The following is a 13114-nucleotide window of genomic DNA, read 5'->3' on the forward strand; positions in this document are numbered from 1 at the left end:
AAGACAGGGCAGGGAGCCTAAGCGAGGACTAGGGGGTTGGAATGAAGGTGGCAAGCGTGTCACTCCCCTAGGTCCTTGGCTCTGAGCAGGCAGCCTGGCCACCAGCAGCCACAGACTTGCTCTGTGAGCGGCTGGCATTTGCAGAGAGGATCGGTCGGCCCGGGCCCAGTGCCTCAGCTGACGTCGGTAGCAGGCCCAGTCCACGGCAGGGACAAGCGACTGTGTCCTTTTGTCTCTGGTCCTTCTTTAGCCTAATACCTCCATCCTGTCTTAAATGAGAGCTCCCCTGGGAGAATGGAGTCCAGCAGGGCTCTGTTTCCTCTGATCTCGGGCCAGGGTTTTAGAATTTCTGCCCCAGTGTTTATTCCAATTATTTTTACTACCCGTTTTGAAAAATGACAGAGCACAGAGATCATTTTCTGAAAAAGAAAACCCAAATAAAACAAGTAACCCCTCTCAAAAATGTTCTTGAAAACTCTACTTTGGCCTTTTATCATTTTTTAAAAATGCAATTGTATTTCTTCTTAAGTGTTTGTTATTTTTTTCTCATCTCCTGAAAGTTTATACTTTGGAGGAAAATTGCAAGGGAAATTGTGAAGCTTCTTTGCTGCCAAACTAAATCAAGGACAGAACTGTTTTCTGTCCTTTTTTGTTTTGTTTTGCTTTTTATTTTTTCAAGCAGAAGACGCACAGACCCAGCCATTCTGGATTGTGGTGTAATGGAAAGAGAAGGGAGGTAGGGGTAAACTTGACCTGGGTGTAGGCTCACCCCCAACTTACTAGATGCTGGCTTCTTTGGACACTTGTAATATATCCGCTGAGTATCAGCTAAGAGCCACGTTCATGGATCAGCCTTTTAATTTCCAGTCTATCTTTTCACCCACTCAACATCATCTGCAAGGGTTACATGCCTGGTTACAGGAGGGGAAGCTGAGGTTTTGAGGACCTAAGAACTCACATGCCTGGGGTGCTGTGAAGATTTGCACTTGGGTCTGTCTGGTTCTGAAGTGTGCACTCTCAGCTGTAAGGTCTCCCCCAGCTTTAGGTGCGTGAGTTGGTTAAGACCTGGTGACCTGCTAGGCCACTGGGAGGTCAGGGTGATCTAGAGCACAGGCTCTGGTGTTCTTTCTGCCACCGATGAGCTGTGTAAACCTAGGCCAGACTGCTCACTTGCTAAGGCTCTCTTTCCTCAAATGTAAAATGGATATAATAATAGAATGGACATTTTGGCTATAGTGAAATATATATATATATATATCTGATTAAAACCGCTCATATTTGCAAAAGGATGCTCTAAAAATAACTGGGCTTATGGGAAAACTAGACTGAGGGACAGAAGAAACCCAAACCATGCCACTTCTAGCCAGAGGACTGACAAAACAGTAGCAGTCTTACTTAAAATGTTAGCGAAACTTAAAAAAAAAAAAGACATACTGAATCTATCACAAAGAAATGCTACTGTAAATGTGAAGGGCAGGGTAGCTTGATGGTAGAGGGAAAGGGGAAGGTTTGAGGATGCTGAGCTGTGGCAACGAGGGCCAGATGCTCAAAGAGAAGGGAGAATTGCAGTCGTCACTTCGAAGACAGAGCCGCTGGCCCGTCTGAGGCAAGAAGAAGCCCATGGGCTGATGGGTATCACGTAGCGCTGTGTGTCTGCAGCTTGCTCTCTAGCTGCGTGTGTAAGTGCTGCATTGGCCTGTGGTTTGATGGTGCAGGGCAGGGACACGCTGGGGACACTGCAGATCAACCAGTGCGACTCAGCGTCGCAGCAGCCAGCTGCGTGTGTTACAGAAACGTGTAGGATGGCAGAGCAGGCTGAACCGAACTCGAGAGCGCTGAGCGTGCAATGGGGTTTTAAGTGTGTGGTCTGGTGTCTGTGTACAGTTAGAGCTCAAAAGATACTCACTGGTGATAAAACCATAATAAATGCCTGTTCTCCACATCTGCCCTGCACACCCTCCAAGGTGTGGCGGGCGTTTGTCCGGGTCCTGGGGCCACGTCTCCATGCTCTGCACACACGGGAGGTCCAGGGCTTTTAGGACACAGAGGGCATCTCTCTGGACCCAACTCTGTACCTGTTGTGGTCAGAGGGTTCACTGTCGTTTGACCAGCACAGTCTGCATTCCTTTCACTGCTCGAAAAAGTTTATATTTCTGCTTTTCTCCCAGGCCAAGAGTTCACCATCACAGGTCAGAAAAGATTTGAACAAACTGGTTTCCAAAGTGCACTCTCTGGAATGTACAGCCCCGTCACCTTCTCAGCCTCAGGAGCCAGTCTGACTGAGGTCCATCTCTTCTGTCTTCTCGCCTGTGACAGTGATTCCTGTTGCGATGGCTTCATCCTCGTGCAGGTCCCAGGAGGTAAGGTGACAGTGGGGGCCAGAGCCTCCTCCCTCTTCCATGACCTGTGGTCTATAAAATTTGGGGAAGGCATGGGGTTGCCAAAGCCAGTATGCACAGCACAGGGAATGCCGTAGGAAGCAGCAGGCGTGAGGGGGCCACCGCCATCAATGCCGTAGGAAGCAGCAGGCGTGAGGGGGCCACCGCCATCAATGCCGTAGGAAGCAGCAGGCGTGAGGGGGCCACCGTCATTTAGAAGGTGATATTTACAAAATGAGGGGCAATTGTGACCCTTCCAACAGGCCATGTACTGTGCTGGCTGCTTCACATGGCAACACCACGTTTCTCCTTACTGCTGTTTTCAGGGGAAGTATTTCAAGCTCCATTTTTACAAACTGAGAAACTGAGGCTCGGAGAATTTAAACCAGCTGCTCCTGGTCACCCAGCTTATGACTCATCCAAGTGTGTGTGGAGCTCTGCTGTGTACCAGGCTTGATACACATGGCAGCATGAGTGTCTGAGGCCTTGGGAGACTTGAGTGCAAAGGAGGAGGATGTCAAGGGGACTTGATGGTCAGGGAGGGCTGTCTAGAAGAGGAGAGGCTTAGTCTGGGCTTTGCAGCCTGGGTAGTGTTTAGAGGGCTTCCCAGGTGGCTCGGCAGGTAAAGAATCAGCCTGCCAATGCAGGAGACCCAAGAGATGTGCGTTTGATCCCTGGGTTGGGAAGATCCCCTGGAGGAGGAAATGGCAACCCACTCCAGTATTCTTGCCTGGAGAATCCCATGGGCAGAGGAGCCTCGTGGGCTACAGTCCATGGGGTCGCAAAAGAGTTGGACACGACTCAGCGACTGAGCACAGGTGCGTGTACAGAGTTTAGAGGCGCGTGCACAGGCACACCTCGTAGTTTAGAGGCGCGTGCACAGGCACACCTCGTAGTTTAGAGGCGCGTGCACAGGCGCACCTCGTAGTTTAGAGGCGCGTGCACAGGCGCACCTCGTAGTTTAGAGGCGCGTGCACAGGCGCACCTCGTAGTTTAGAGGCGTGTGCACAGGCGCACCTCGTAGTTTAGAGGCGCGTGCACAGGCGCACCTCGTTTCACTGTACTTCATTTAGCGGTGCTTTTGCAGATGCTGTTTTTTTACAAATGGAAGGTTTATGGCAACGCTGCATCAAGCTAATCTATTGGTGCCATTTTCCAGCAGCTTTTGCTTACTTTGGGTTTCTAGGTCACATTTTGGTAATTCTTGAAATATGTCAGGTTCTTTCATTATTATTTAACTTGTTATGATGATCTGTGATCAGTGATTTTTGATGCTACTGTTGTAAAAAGATTACAGCTCACTGAAGACTCAGAAGATGGTTAGCATATTAAAGTACTTTTAAAGTACGGTACGCACGTTGTTTTTTTAGATGTAATGCTATTGCACACTTAGTAAACTACAGTACAGTGTGAACATAGCTTTTATATGCACTGGGAAACCAAAAATTCATGTGACTCACTTGATTGCAATATTCACATTGTTGTGGTGGTCTGGAGCCAGACCCGCAATAGCTCTGAGGTGTGTCTGTATATGTCTCTATATCAGCCTATATTTAGAAACCCTGTAATTCAAATCCAGGATGACTTCTGCCTTCTTTAAACTAAATGTTTTTTCTGAGGACACCACAATTTCTCCAGATGTCCAATTACTCAGCAGACCATAGGGTTTTTCAGGTTGGAAATGTTGATTTCATTTTCCTTAGGATCATATACGGAATAATTATTTTGTTCCATGGAGCCATAATCGCACACAGTCCTTTATTTTCCATGACATTTCTGGCTAGCAGCTTACCCGCCTTCCCCTCCAGTGTAACCCTGATCTGTGAATTATGTGGGTTTGAACAGCGACCTTGAAATGCTGCAAGTTAAGCTTTCCTTCAAGACACACATCAACCAGCAGGCAGATATGTTTCCCAGTCTTGTCTGATGGGCAGACCTGGAATTTTAACTTGTGAAGTTTGGCTGGGTCTGCTCGTGACCAGGAACAGAATCCTTTTCCTGCTGTCTGGCAAGGCACTTAATTTCTGGAACAGTCTCCCTGCTCCCTAGTCCCCTCCTCCCGGGCAAGGCTCCTGCCCCCGCCAACCTCCCACCCTGAAATGTCTTTGTTTCTGCTGATAATTATTAGTGAAAACTCATGAGACTTCCAGACCTATATTCATGAGCCTCCTTGTACCTCGACAAGTAGCTGAAGCCACTGGGAAGTGGGGTTCAGCGACACTTGCGTGGCCTGAGGCGCCTGGCATCTAACTGAAGCCAGCCTGCAGGATCAGCAAAGTGATTTCAAATCTCCAGCCGGCACCCACCTCTCAGACACCTGCAGTGCTCACTGAATGCTAGTTAAAGAAGAAAGCAGCCCGCGTTTCTCTTCTCAGCTCTGAGGGGCGGAGGGAAGACACGACCTGCCTCTTGTTTAAGTCCGTGATTCTCGTTCTTGGTTTATGAGACGGGCAGCCACAGAGCTCAGGTTCCTCTGGGCTCTCTGCAGGCTCTTATGTATCCCTGCTGCCCCGTGCTCCAGCTGGGACAAACCAGCCTCCCTTTCCGGGCCTCTGTTGCCCCATCTGTGAGATGAAGCGGCCTCACCAGCCCAGGGATTCTGGGATTCAGCTGTGCGTTCACTAACATCACGGGTGGTGATGTTCATAAGGGTTCGTTCCCAAGTGCACCCCGCCTCCACTGACCTGCACAGACTGTGGAGTCAGCACCTCTGTGATTGGTGCTGAGGAACAAGCATTTTCAAAGCCCTTTCTGTGACTTTGATATGATGGTCTAAGTGGTTTGAGAACCACCGAGTGAGTTAGTGGGTCCCTGAGCTAAATGTTCACCACCGAGATGCTGTTGACAGTAACGGTGACGGTGATTTTTAGCTACTCAGGTAAAAGTGGGACAGGAGAGAACAAGACGTCAAATTTATAAGCCGGACATTGGTGAGTCATCTATTTTGGAGCCATTTTGGTGAGAGAAGTTTGAAGCGTTATCTGCATTTGGACATAAATTAGGATAAGGGAGATGATGGGAGATGTGAAGTGGTGTATTTCCATTTTATTTTCCCCCAGGAGAATCTGAACAACTGTACTACCTAATAGGATTATGTATCCGAATTGGTATATGGTATATAAATTATATACCATATAATGGTATGTATGGCATAAATTGTATACCATGTAATGGTGTATATGGTATAAATAATATACCATGTAATGGTGTATATGGTATAAATTATATATCATATAATGCTATATATAGTATATAAATTATATAAATTGGTATATAGTATATAAACTCATTTGGTATATAAATTACTTAATTTCTAAATTCAATAAACTTAAGCAATGTACTTATATGAGGCCTAATTTCCTCATCTGGAGAAGGAGATAAAAAATAATAAGAATTAAGGGAATTAATATTCTTAAAACACTGACCATAGTGGCCGACATGTCACAGGCATCCATCCCAACATTTGATTTACCTTTATTGATCTAACTAAAATCACTATCAAATTCAGTTAGGGGGCAGGTAGGTCTTTCTGCTACTAAATAAAGTCATAACATTGGGGCAGCTCTTTTAAGAGTCAGAGTTAGAAGATATATTCAAGACAAAGTAGTCCAGTGGTTTCCAACTGCCAAATCTAGTAATGGATCCTCTCTATGCATCCCAGGGACATGGATGCTCAGCCTTGGCTTGCATCCACCCAGAGATGAGAAGTTCATTTCCTACCAGGAAGGCTTGTGCCATGAGTGTACAGCTCCTGGATTTTAATAGTTCTGTACTTTCCTCTAAATACTCCTTCCTTGGACTTCCTTGCCGGTCCAGTGGTTAAGACTCTGCATTCCAATGCTGGCTGTGTGGAGTCAATGCTTGGTCAGGGAACTGAGACCCCACATGCCGCATGGTGTGGCCAGAATAATAACAATAATAAACAAATTAAAAAATAATAATCCTGAGCTCTTCAAGATTGATTGTGTGTGTGTGAGAGAGAGACACAGAGAGAATGCGAGATGGTGCGGGGGTGGGGGGCACTGTCTATTTCCTTGGGCCTTAAAAATGTGGGAGGTGGAGACAGGGGATGCTGGCAGTAGGGGCCCTGGTTGTATCTGAGTTGTCACTGCTGTTGACCCCGTGAGGAGGAAGTGCCGGCCCTCCTCTCTGGACTTGGCTGGTAAGACAACTGCAGGACGGTCGGGGAAGGATGGGCCAAGTCAAAGCAGGCTCCTGAATTCCTGTGTCCATTCCCGAGGACTGGTTCCCTGCCTGCATCCTACGAGCTTCTCAGGGCTCAGACGTGCATCTCCAAGGGGCCCCTGCTTGGTCCCCATCACACCCACCTCTCCCCCGTCTCGTGACTCTGCAGGCCCCCTCCTCTGTGGGTTGCTGAGCTCCCCCGATGTCCTGCTGTGCCACGTCAGAGACTGGAGGGACCCCCAGGCTAATGCTTCCTGTCCCGGAGTGACCTATGACCAGGACAGCCGCCAGGTGATGCTGCGTCTGGGAGGACAGGAGATCGGGGGTAAGTGTCTGCCTTCACCCCGGGTGCGTTCCTTCACAGTGATCTGTGCTCACCAGCAGGGTCTGCTCCTCTGCTGGGAGGCCTCTCCGTACCCTGAGGAATTCATCCTTCTGAAAAGAATTTGTACCAAAATGCTGCGTAAAAAAACAACCAGAGAGCATCTCAGCGGTGCTCCGTGAGAACCGTGGTGCAGCTCTGGGGCCTCAGGTTGGCTCAGCGTAGGCAGGCTCAGTGGGACGGCTGCGCTGACCTTGGCCAGGCTTGCTCACGTCCTGGGGTCGCTTGGCAGTTGGATGATATCGTTTGGACTTGACAGCGGTGGCCTGGCCCTGCTTCAGTGCCTCGCCTTCTAGATGAGCGTATTCTCCTGTGGGCAGAAGTGAGAGCGTGTGTGTGTGCTAAGTGGCTTCAGTCATGTCCGACTCTTTGTGAATGGACTGTATGTAGCATCCATGGGATGCTCCAGGCAAGAATCCTGGAGTGGGTTGCCCTCCTCCAGGGGATCTTCCCAACCCAGGGATCCACCTCACATCTCCTGTGTCTCCTGCACTGGCAGACGGGTTCTTTACCATTAGTGCCACCTGGGAAGTCCCAGGAGAGGGAGAGAACAGGGCAAACAAGCCGGTCCACTGAAGGTTGAGACTTGGGTCTGACACTGTCACCAAGACCTCATTGCGCTGTCCTGACCTAAAGTCAGGGCTGGGGAAACACTCCATTCTTTAGCGGGAGCGACTGCAGAGTCCCATGTAAAATGTGTGGATCCAAGGGGGCCAACTGGAACTGGAAGAACTGGAGCCCAAAATGAAATCTGTCTCCCACATGAGTGCCCCCCTGGGCAGATTTCCCCCTCTGACAGTTAAGGAATTCCAGGTGGCAACCGCCACACCTGGGGCAAAAGAAACTGCGGGGCCCCTGACCTGGGCTCAACTGATGGAAATAACCCTTGAACTGGCTCCTTGGTCTCCTGTCTTTGAGAAGCTCTTCCGTCTCTGAGAAGCTCTTCCAACCTTTTCCTTAAGTGTTGAATCAAGGTCACCCTGAGATCATACGCCCCAGCTCTCATTTTACAGGGAGGAGCGTTAGCATCTGCAGCCCCAGCGGGCAGTCAGCTCTCTCTGCCTCCCCTGGCCCTGGGGGGCCTCCACCTGTAGATGTCTACCTGGGAGGGGCTGAGACCGCTCTGTCCTGAGTCAGGACGGACCACACCAGTGCACCTCAGTGTGGTCAGGACCAGCAGGATCAGCATCACTGAGGGATCAGGAGAGATACGCATTCTCAGGCGTCTTCAAACCCCCAGGGATCCTCTCTAACAGGCTGTCTGATGACGCCATGCCCGCTAAGTCTGAGAAGCTCTGAGTAGGTGACCTGGAAGTTCTCTTCTGACCTTGAGAGATCGAGTTTACAGGGCCCAGTTGCTCACTTGCCTCTTCAGATCCAGTGTGAGGTCGAGGGCAGCCTGGCTCCATCTTATCTCCTCTCTGCTGTATTTATCTGCCAGCCTTTGAATGTCAGAACTGGACCCTGTGGTTCCAGTCCACCCGCTGAGTGGTGAGGGGCGAAAGCACATGCTGGTGTCAGCCAGAAAGAGGAGGGAGGGGGCTGACCTGTCAAAAGAGCCGTGAGATCCCCTGGGAGTGGTCCTCTGAGGGCTGGCAGAGGCCGAGTCCTGCCCTCTGCGGAGCAGGGAGAAGTCTCCATGCTCCGCTTCTCAGTGTGCCGTAGCTCTTGGGGCTCTAACGGCAGTGAGCTCAAGGTCACCTCCTCCAAGAGCCCTCCCTGACTACCCACAGAGCGTATTCCTTCCTCCTCCGTGGAGCTTCGAGTGTGCTTCGTGCGCTGGTCTTTTAGGAAGTGCAGGGCAGTGGGCAATGCACTGAAACAGCCTTTGTCTGGAAGCTGCCCTCCCTGGCCCAGCTGAGAGTTTGCCCTGTGGTGTTGAATTACAGCTTTGGACACCAGCTGTTTGGCCTTGAGCAAGCCAGTAAATATCTGCAGGCCTGACTGCTAATGGGGTAGTGACAGCTCCTTGCTCACTGAGTTGCTGTGAAGATGAAAGGAGAGGGTAGACAATAATAGTAGTCATAGAAATGTCTTCCATCGTGCTTACTAAGAGCCAGGCCCTGCTCCAAGGTCTCGACCTGTTCTAACTCATGGATCCTCAACATGGTGCTTTGAGGGAGGCACTAGTGTTACCGCTGTTCCCATTTTACAGCTGTAGACACTGAGGCAAGCAAGTGAGGGCTTCCCAAGGTCTCAGAGCTTGTAAGTAGAAGGGTTGGGACCTGAAACCAGGCATTCTGCCTCCAAAGGCCTACAAAGTGACTTTCTTAACTGCTTCCTTATATCGGTACTTTCAGATGATACCCTTGTAGAACTTAGTAGTGTATTTGACGCAGTATTAATATTATATGATATCACTAAAAAATCTGTCATTTTTTGGTTACATTTTAAGAACTAGACTTATTATATAGTATATAATAAGATCTGTATCTTATTAACTTCTGGATTCACTCTATGGAACATAAGACCTGGAATAGAGATTGCACATCAGACCTGTGGAATGCCTATTTACCAAAGCCTGGAAAAAAAAATATTACAGAATTTGGTGGAATTCCATGAGGATTCATTTCTTTTGCAGTAAATAAAATCAAATAGTTTTTTTCTGTGATGGAAAGTAAACATATGGGATCCGTTATTCTGAGAGGTAGCCCAGGGTGAAAACGAGCATTTGAAGAAAGACATATGATCTATTCGTGGGTAATAAATCTGGAGTGAATTGCTTAACACAGAGCGTGTGCTTGGTCCATCCCAAGAAGTGAAGACTGTGCCCTCATCTGGCCTCCCTGAGACGGAGTGATTACTTTTGAAGTTTTTTTCCGGGCCCCTGGGTGTATATGTATATCCTGGGGTCCAGGCGGAGCTTTATGAAGGGAACTCTTTGCTGGGAATTTCAGGCAGCCTCAGTCATATTCGTGATGTTCCAGATTGATGGTTGCTTTGTACGCAGAATGATTTGGAGGTCACCTCCAGTTGGGAACCGTAGGGCACAGATCCTACCTTTACACAATAGGAATTTAGCCTCAAGAACAATAGGAATTCAGACTCAAGAACAATTAACCCCTGAGAAAATAAACACAGGGATCAAAGTTCTTACTAAAGTGCGAATAGCTGAAAAAATTCTTTCCTAATGGCAGATATTGATGAAAGGAAAGAAGAGTGAGAATTCCAGCTGTCTGAACAGCTGATGGAAACAGGGTAGACTGGATTGGGAGAACGTGAGAGGGGGTAGGGGCAATAAAGAGGGACTCTATCCATCCCAGAGGTGGTTGAGGGCCAGCCTCTTCCTTCCATTTAGCAAATGGCTAGATGCTCACTAAAATACAGACTCTGGAATCAGACCTGGGAGGCAAATCCCAATGTGAATGCCTGCTCATTGTATGATCTCTCTGTGTCTTGGTTTTTCTAATTATAAAATGAGTTTTGTGGTGATTTCTGATGCTTGGGGAGGTTGGGAGCATCCTAGGAAGAATGCATGTGAAGCCCTCGGAGTACTGCCCAGACGGGCACTGGGTAGATACTGGAGACGCTGGAGCTGTGGTTTGCACTGAAAACATTGCAGCTGAATCCTGCTTCCTCCTCCCCGATCAGTTCCATGACCTTGTTCAAATCACGTAACACCCCCCAAACCTCAGGGTTTTCATCTGCAAAATAGGGGTGTGCTTTTTAATATTTTACACAGTGAAGCAGGGCTTCCCAGGTGGCTCAGTGGTAAAGAATCCTCCTGCCAATGCCGCAGATGCAGGAAAATGGGGTTTGGTCTCTGGGTCGGGAGGATCTTCTGGAGGAAGAAATGGTTACCCACTCCAGTATTCTTGCTGGGAAAATCCCATTGACGGAGGATTACTAACATGCACTACAGGCTGAATTTTAAGGTGTGGTTTTCTGAACCCCAAGTCCCTGGTCCCCCACCTGCACGTCCAACAGAGGCGCTCCACGGGACGTCTGGTTCGGACATCCACTCTCATCGGTCAGCTCACAGGTACGCTGAGGACCTGCTTTGGCAGGTGATCTGATTTGTGGAGAATGAGCATTTACTTAGAAAGTGTTAGTGAATGCAACACCCCAAATTCAAATAGTAAGCACGTCAGTATCCGTGTTGCATTTTACAAAGCATTTTCCATCAGCTCAGTTGATCCGTGTTTGACAGCCTGGTGAGACCGAGGCCATCTGAGGCAGGAGCGTGAGATTGTATTACACTTTTGCTCATGGGAGTGAGGTTCAGAGCTGTGACATGTCACATTTCAAGAAGCTATCTTTGCATTAACCGCTGTGGCTAGGGCTTCAACTCCAGCTTCGGGGATCAGAGTCGTCAGGGGCAGCACTCACTGTCTGCTGAGATGGCCCTGCATCTCCTTGGCTGGAAGCAGGAAGTGCCTCAGTGGGATCTTCCTATGACAGCAGCAAGCGAAGGAGCCTGGTAACTGAAACTTTTGCTGCCTGGCTGTCTCTCTGGGGCCGCTGTCCTGCAGCCACTGGGTGCCTGCAGGGTGATGACCGTCAGCTACCAGCAGGCTGTCCTTCAAGATTCTGAAGGACTGTGGGGGAAAGGGAACAAAAGGTGCAGGAGAGGCGGAGGGTCGAGCCTGCGCTGCCGTGCTGAGTTGGGGGTGCAGGGCAGCGTGGGGAGGGGAGTTGCTGAGCTTACCCATCTGCCTCTCGTCTTGAGAAGCAGCTGGCTGTGAGGAGCCCAGCCAGGCAGTTGGATCACTGAGATGGGGAGAGTGGTTTCTGCTCTTAAGGGGCTCACAGGCTAGTTGGGGTGACTGATAGGGGCATTATTAAAGTGTAGTGGGCTTCCTATTTGCCTGTCTTAGGGACTGATGACAGATCCCTGGACAGAGAATCCCCCTTAGCATGTCTTTGCTCTTTTTTTTTTTTTTTAATGCTCTGTAGCACAATTTTGGGCTTCCCTGGTGGCTCAGTGAAGAGTTTGCCTGCAATGCAGGGACTGCTTTGCCAGTGCAGGAGACTCAGGTTCGATCCCTGGGTTGGGAAGATCCCCTGGAGGAGGAAATGGCACCCCACTCGGTACTCTTGCCTGGGGAATCCCATGGACAGAGGAGCCTGGAGGGCTACAGTCCATGGGGTTGCAAGAGTTGAATGCAACTTAGCAACTGTAAGCACAACTATAAGCACGCCACCATAGCACAATTTTATGTATGAAACAGGGTATTAAAATGGGGTTTTCATCCAGACATCAGTACACAATAGGTATGGCATTTCCAAGTGAGGAATCACTGTAGACTTCCAAAGTAAATTCTCAGGAACCGTTTCCCAGACCCCCCACCTACCTGGATGATGTAAAAGGTAGCAAAACAGAGGAAGGAGAATTTGGTGAGTAGGCTCATTTGGGAGAGAGCTGAGGGATGTGTCTCCTCTTCTGTTAAGCCAACCAACCCTTTCTGGCTCCAGAGGAGTTTAGGGTAGACTGATATTACCCAGAACGAACAAACACATCTCCAAACAGACAACCCCGCAAATCCCTGGAAGCCGTCTTATCGGCACTTTTCTCTGGTTGTAAGGTTTCTCTTTCCCGTCACCAGCTTTAACCTTTGTGCCTGGGTTGACATGTGTTTCGATAGAGGAATCCACTCAGAGTCTGCCTCTCCTAAATTCCCAAAGGACATCTCTGGACATTTTCAACTATTTGGTGTTGGCTAGACTGATCTTGTTTCTAAGAAAAATGGCTTAGTAATCTCTAAGCTCTCATTTCTGACAATATCTTGTAGTGCAAATGAATATAAAAAAATAGATTAAACATTCTTTAATGCCCACATGGATTAAAATTTTGATGGGAAAAATAGACCTTGGTAGAAGTACTCCTGGGTTTGTTCTATAATCCCAAAGCTTCATTTTGTTGGTTCATGGTGAGGCTCAGCTCACTGGCTGGCATTCTCTTCATGGGATTCTGTCTTGTATAAATGATTATCATTTTCTTGGGATGCTGGGGGCTGAGAGAGAGGAACTCACATGCCCCTGTTATCACTGGATGACTCTGGAGTGGATGTATGGTGGATACCTGCACATGGGATGGCCCTATTAGTTCTTTACAGTAGCCATCATTAGCACCAAGCAGAGCCTGAGACGAGGGTTCAGGAGTGTAGTTTATGTAGGAAGGACAAGGAATAGAAGTAGAGACATGGGGGGAGAATAATACAGGGAAGAG

General features: G+C 48.7%; 1 protein-coding gene across 1 annotated transcript in view; it reads left to right on the top strand.

Moving 5' to 3' along the window:
* Positions 1-13114, top strand: part of TG (thyroglobulin) — a 230691-nt gene that overhangs the window by 57762 nt on the left and 159815 nt on the right. Inside the window, exons 26-27 of the mRNA XM_018058585.1 lie at positions 2169-2360; positions 6733-6888. Coding sequence (XP_017914074.1) covers positions 2169-2360; positions 6733-6888 — 348 coding nt within the window. The remainder of the gene's footprint in view (positions 1-2168; positions 2361-6732; positions 6889-13114) is intronic.

The sequence above is a fragment of the Capra hircus genome, chromosome 14 (genome assembly GCF_001704415.2).
Source record: "Capra hircus breed San Clemente chromosome 14, ASM170441v1, whole genome shotgun sequence".
Classification (NCBI taxonomy): Eukaryota; Metazoa; Chordata; class Mammalia; order Artiodactyla; family Bovidae; genus Capra; species Capra hircus.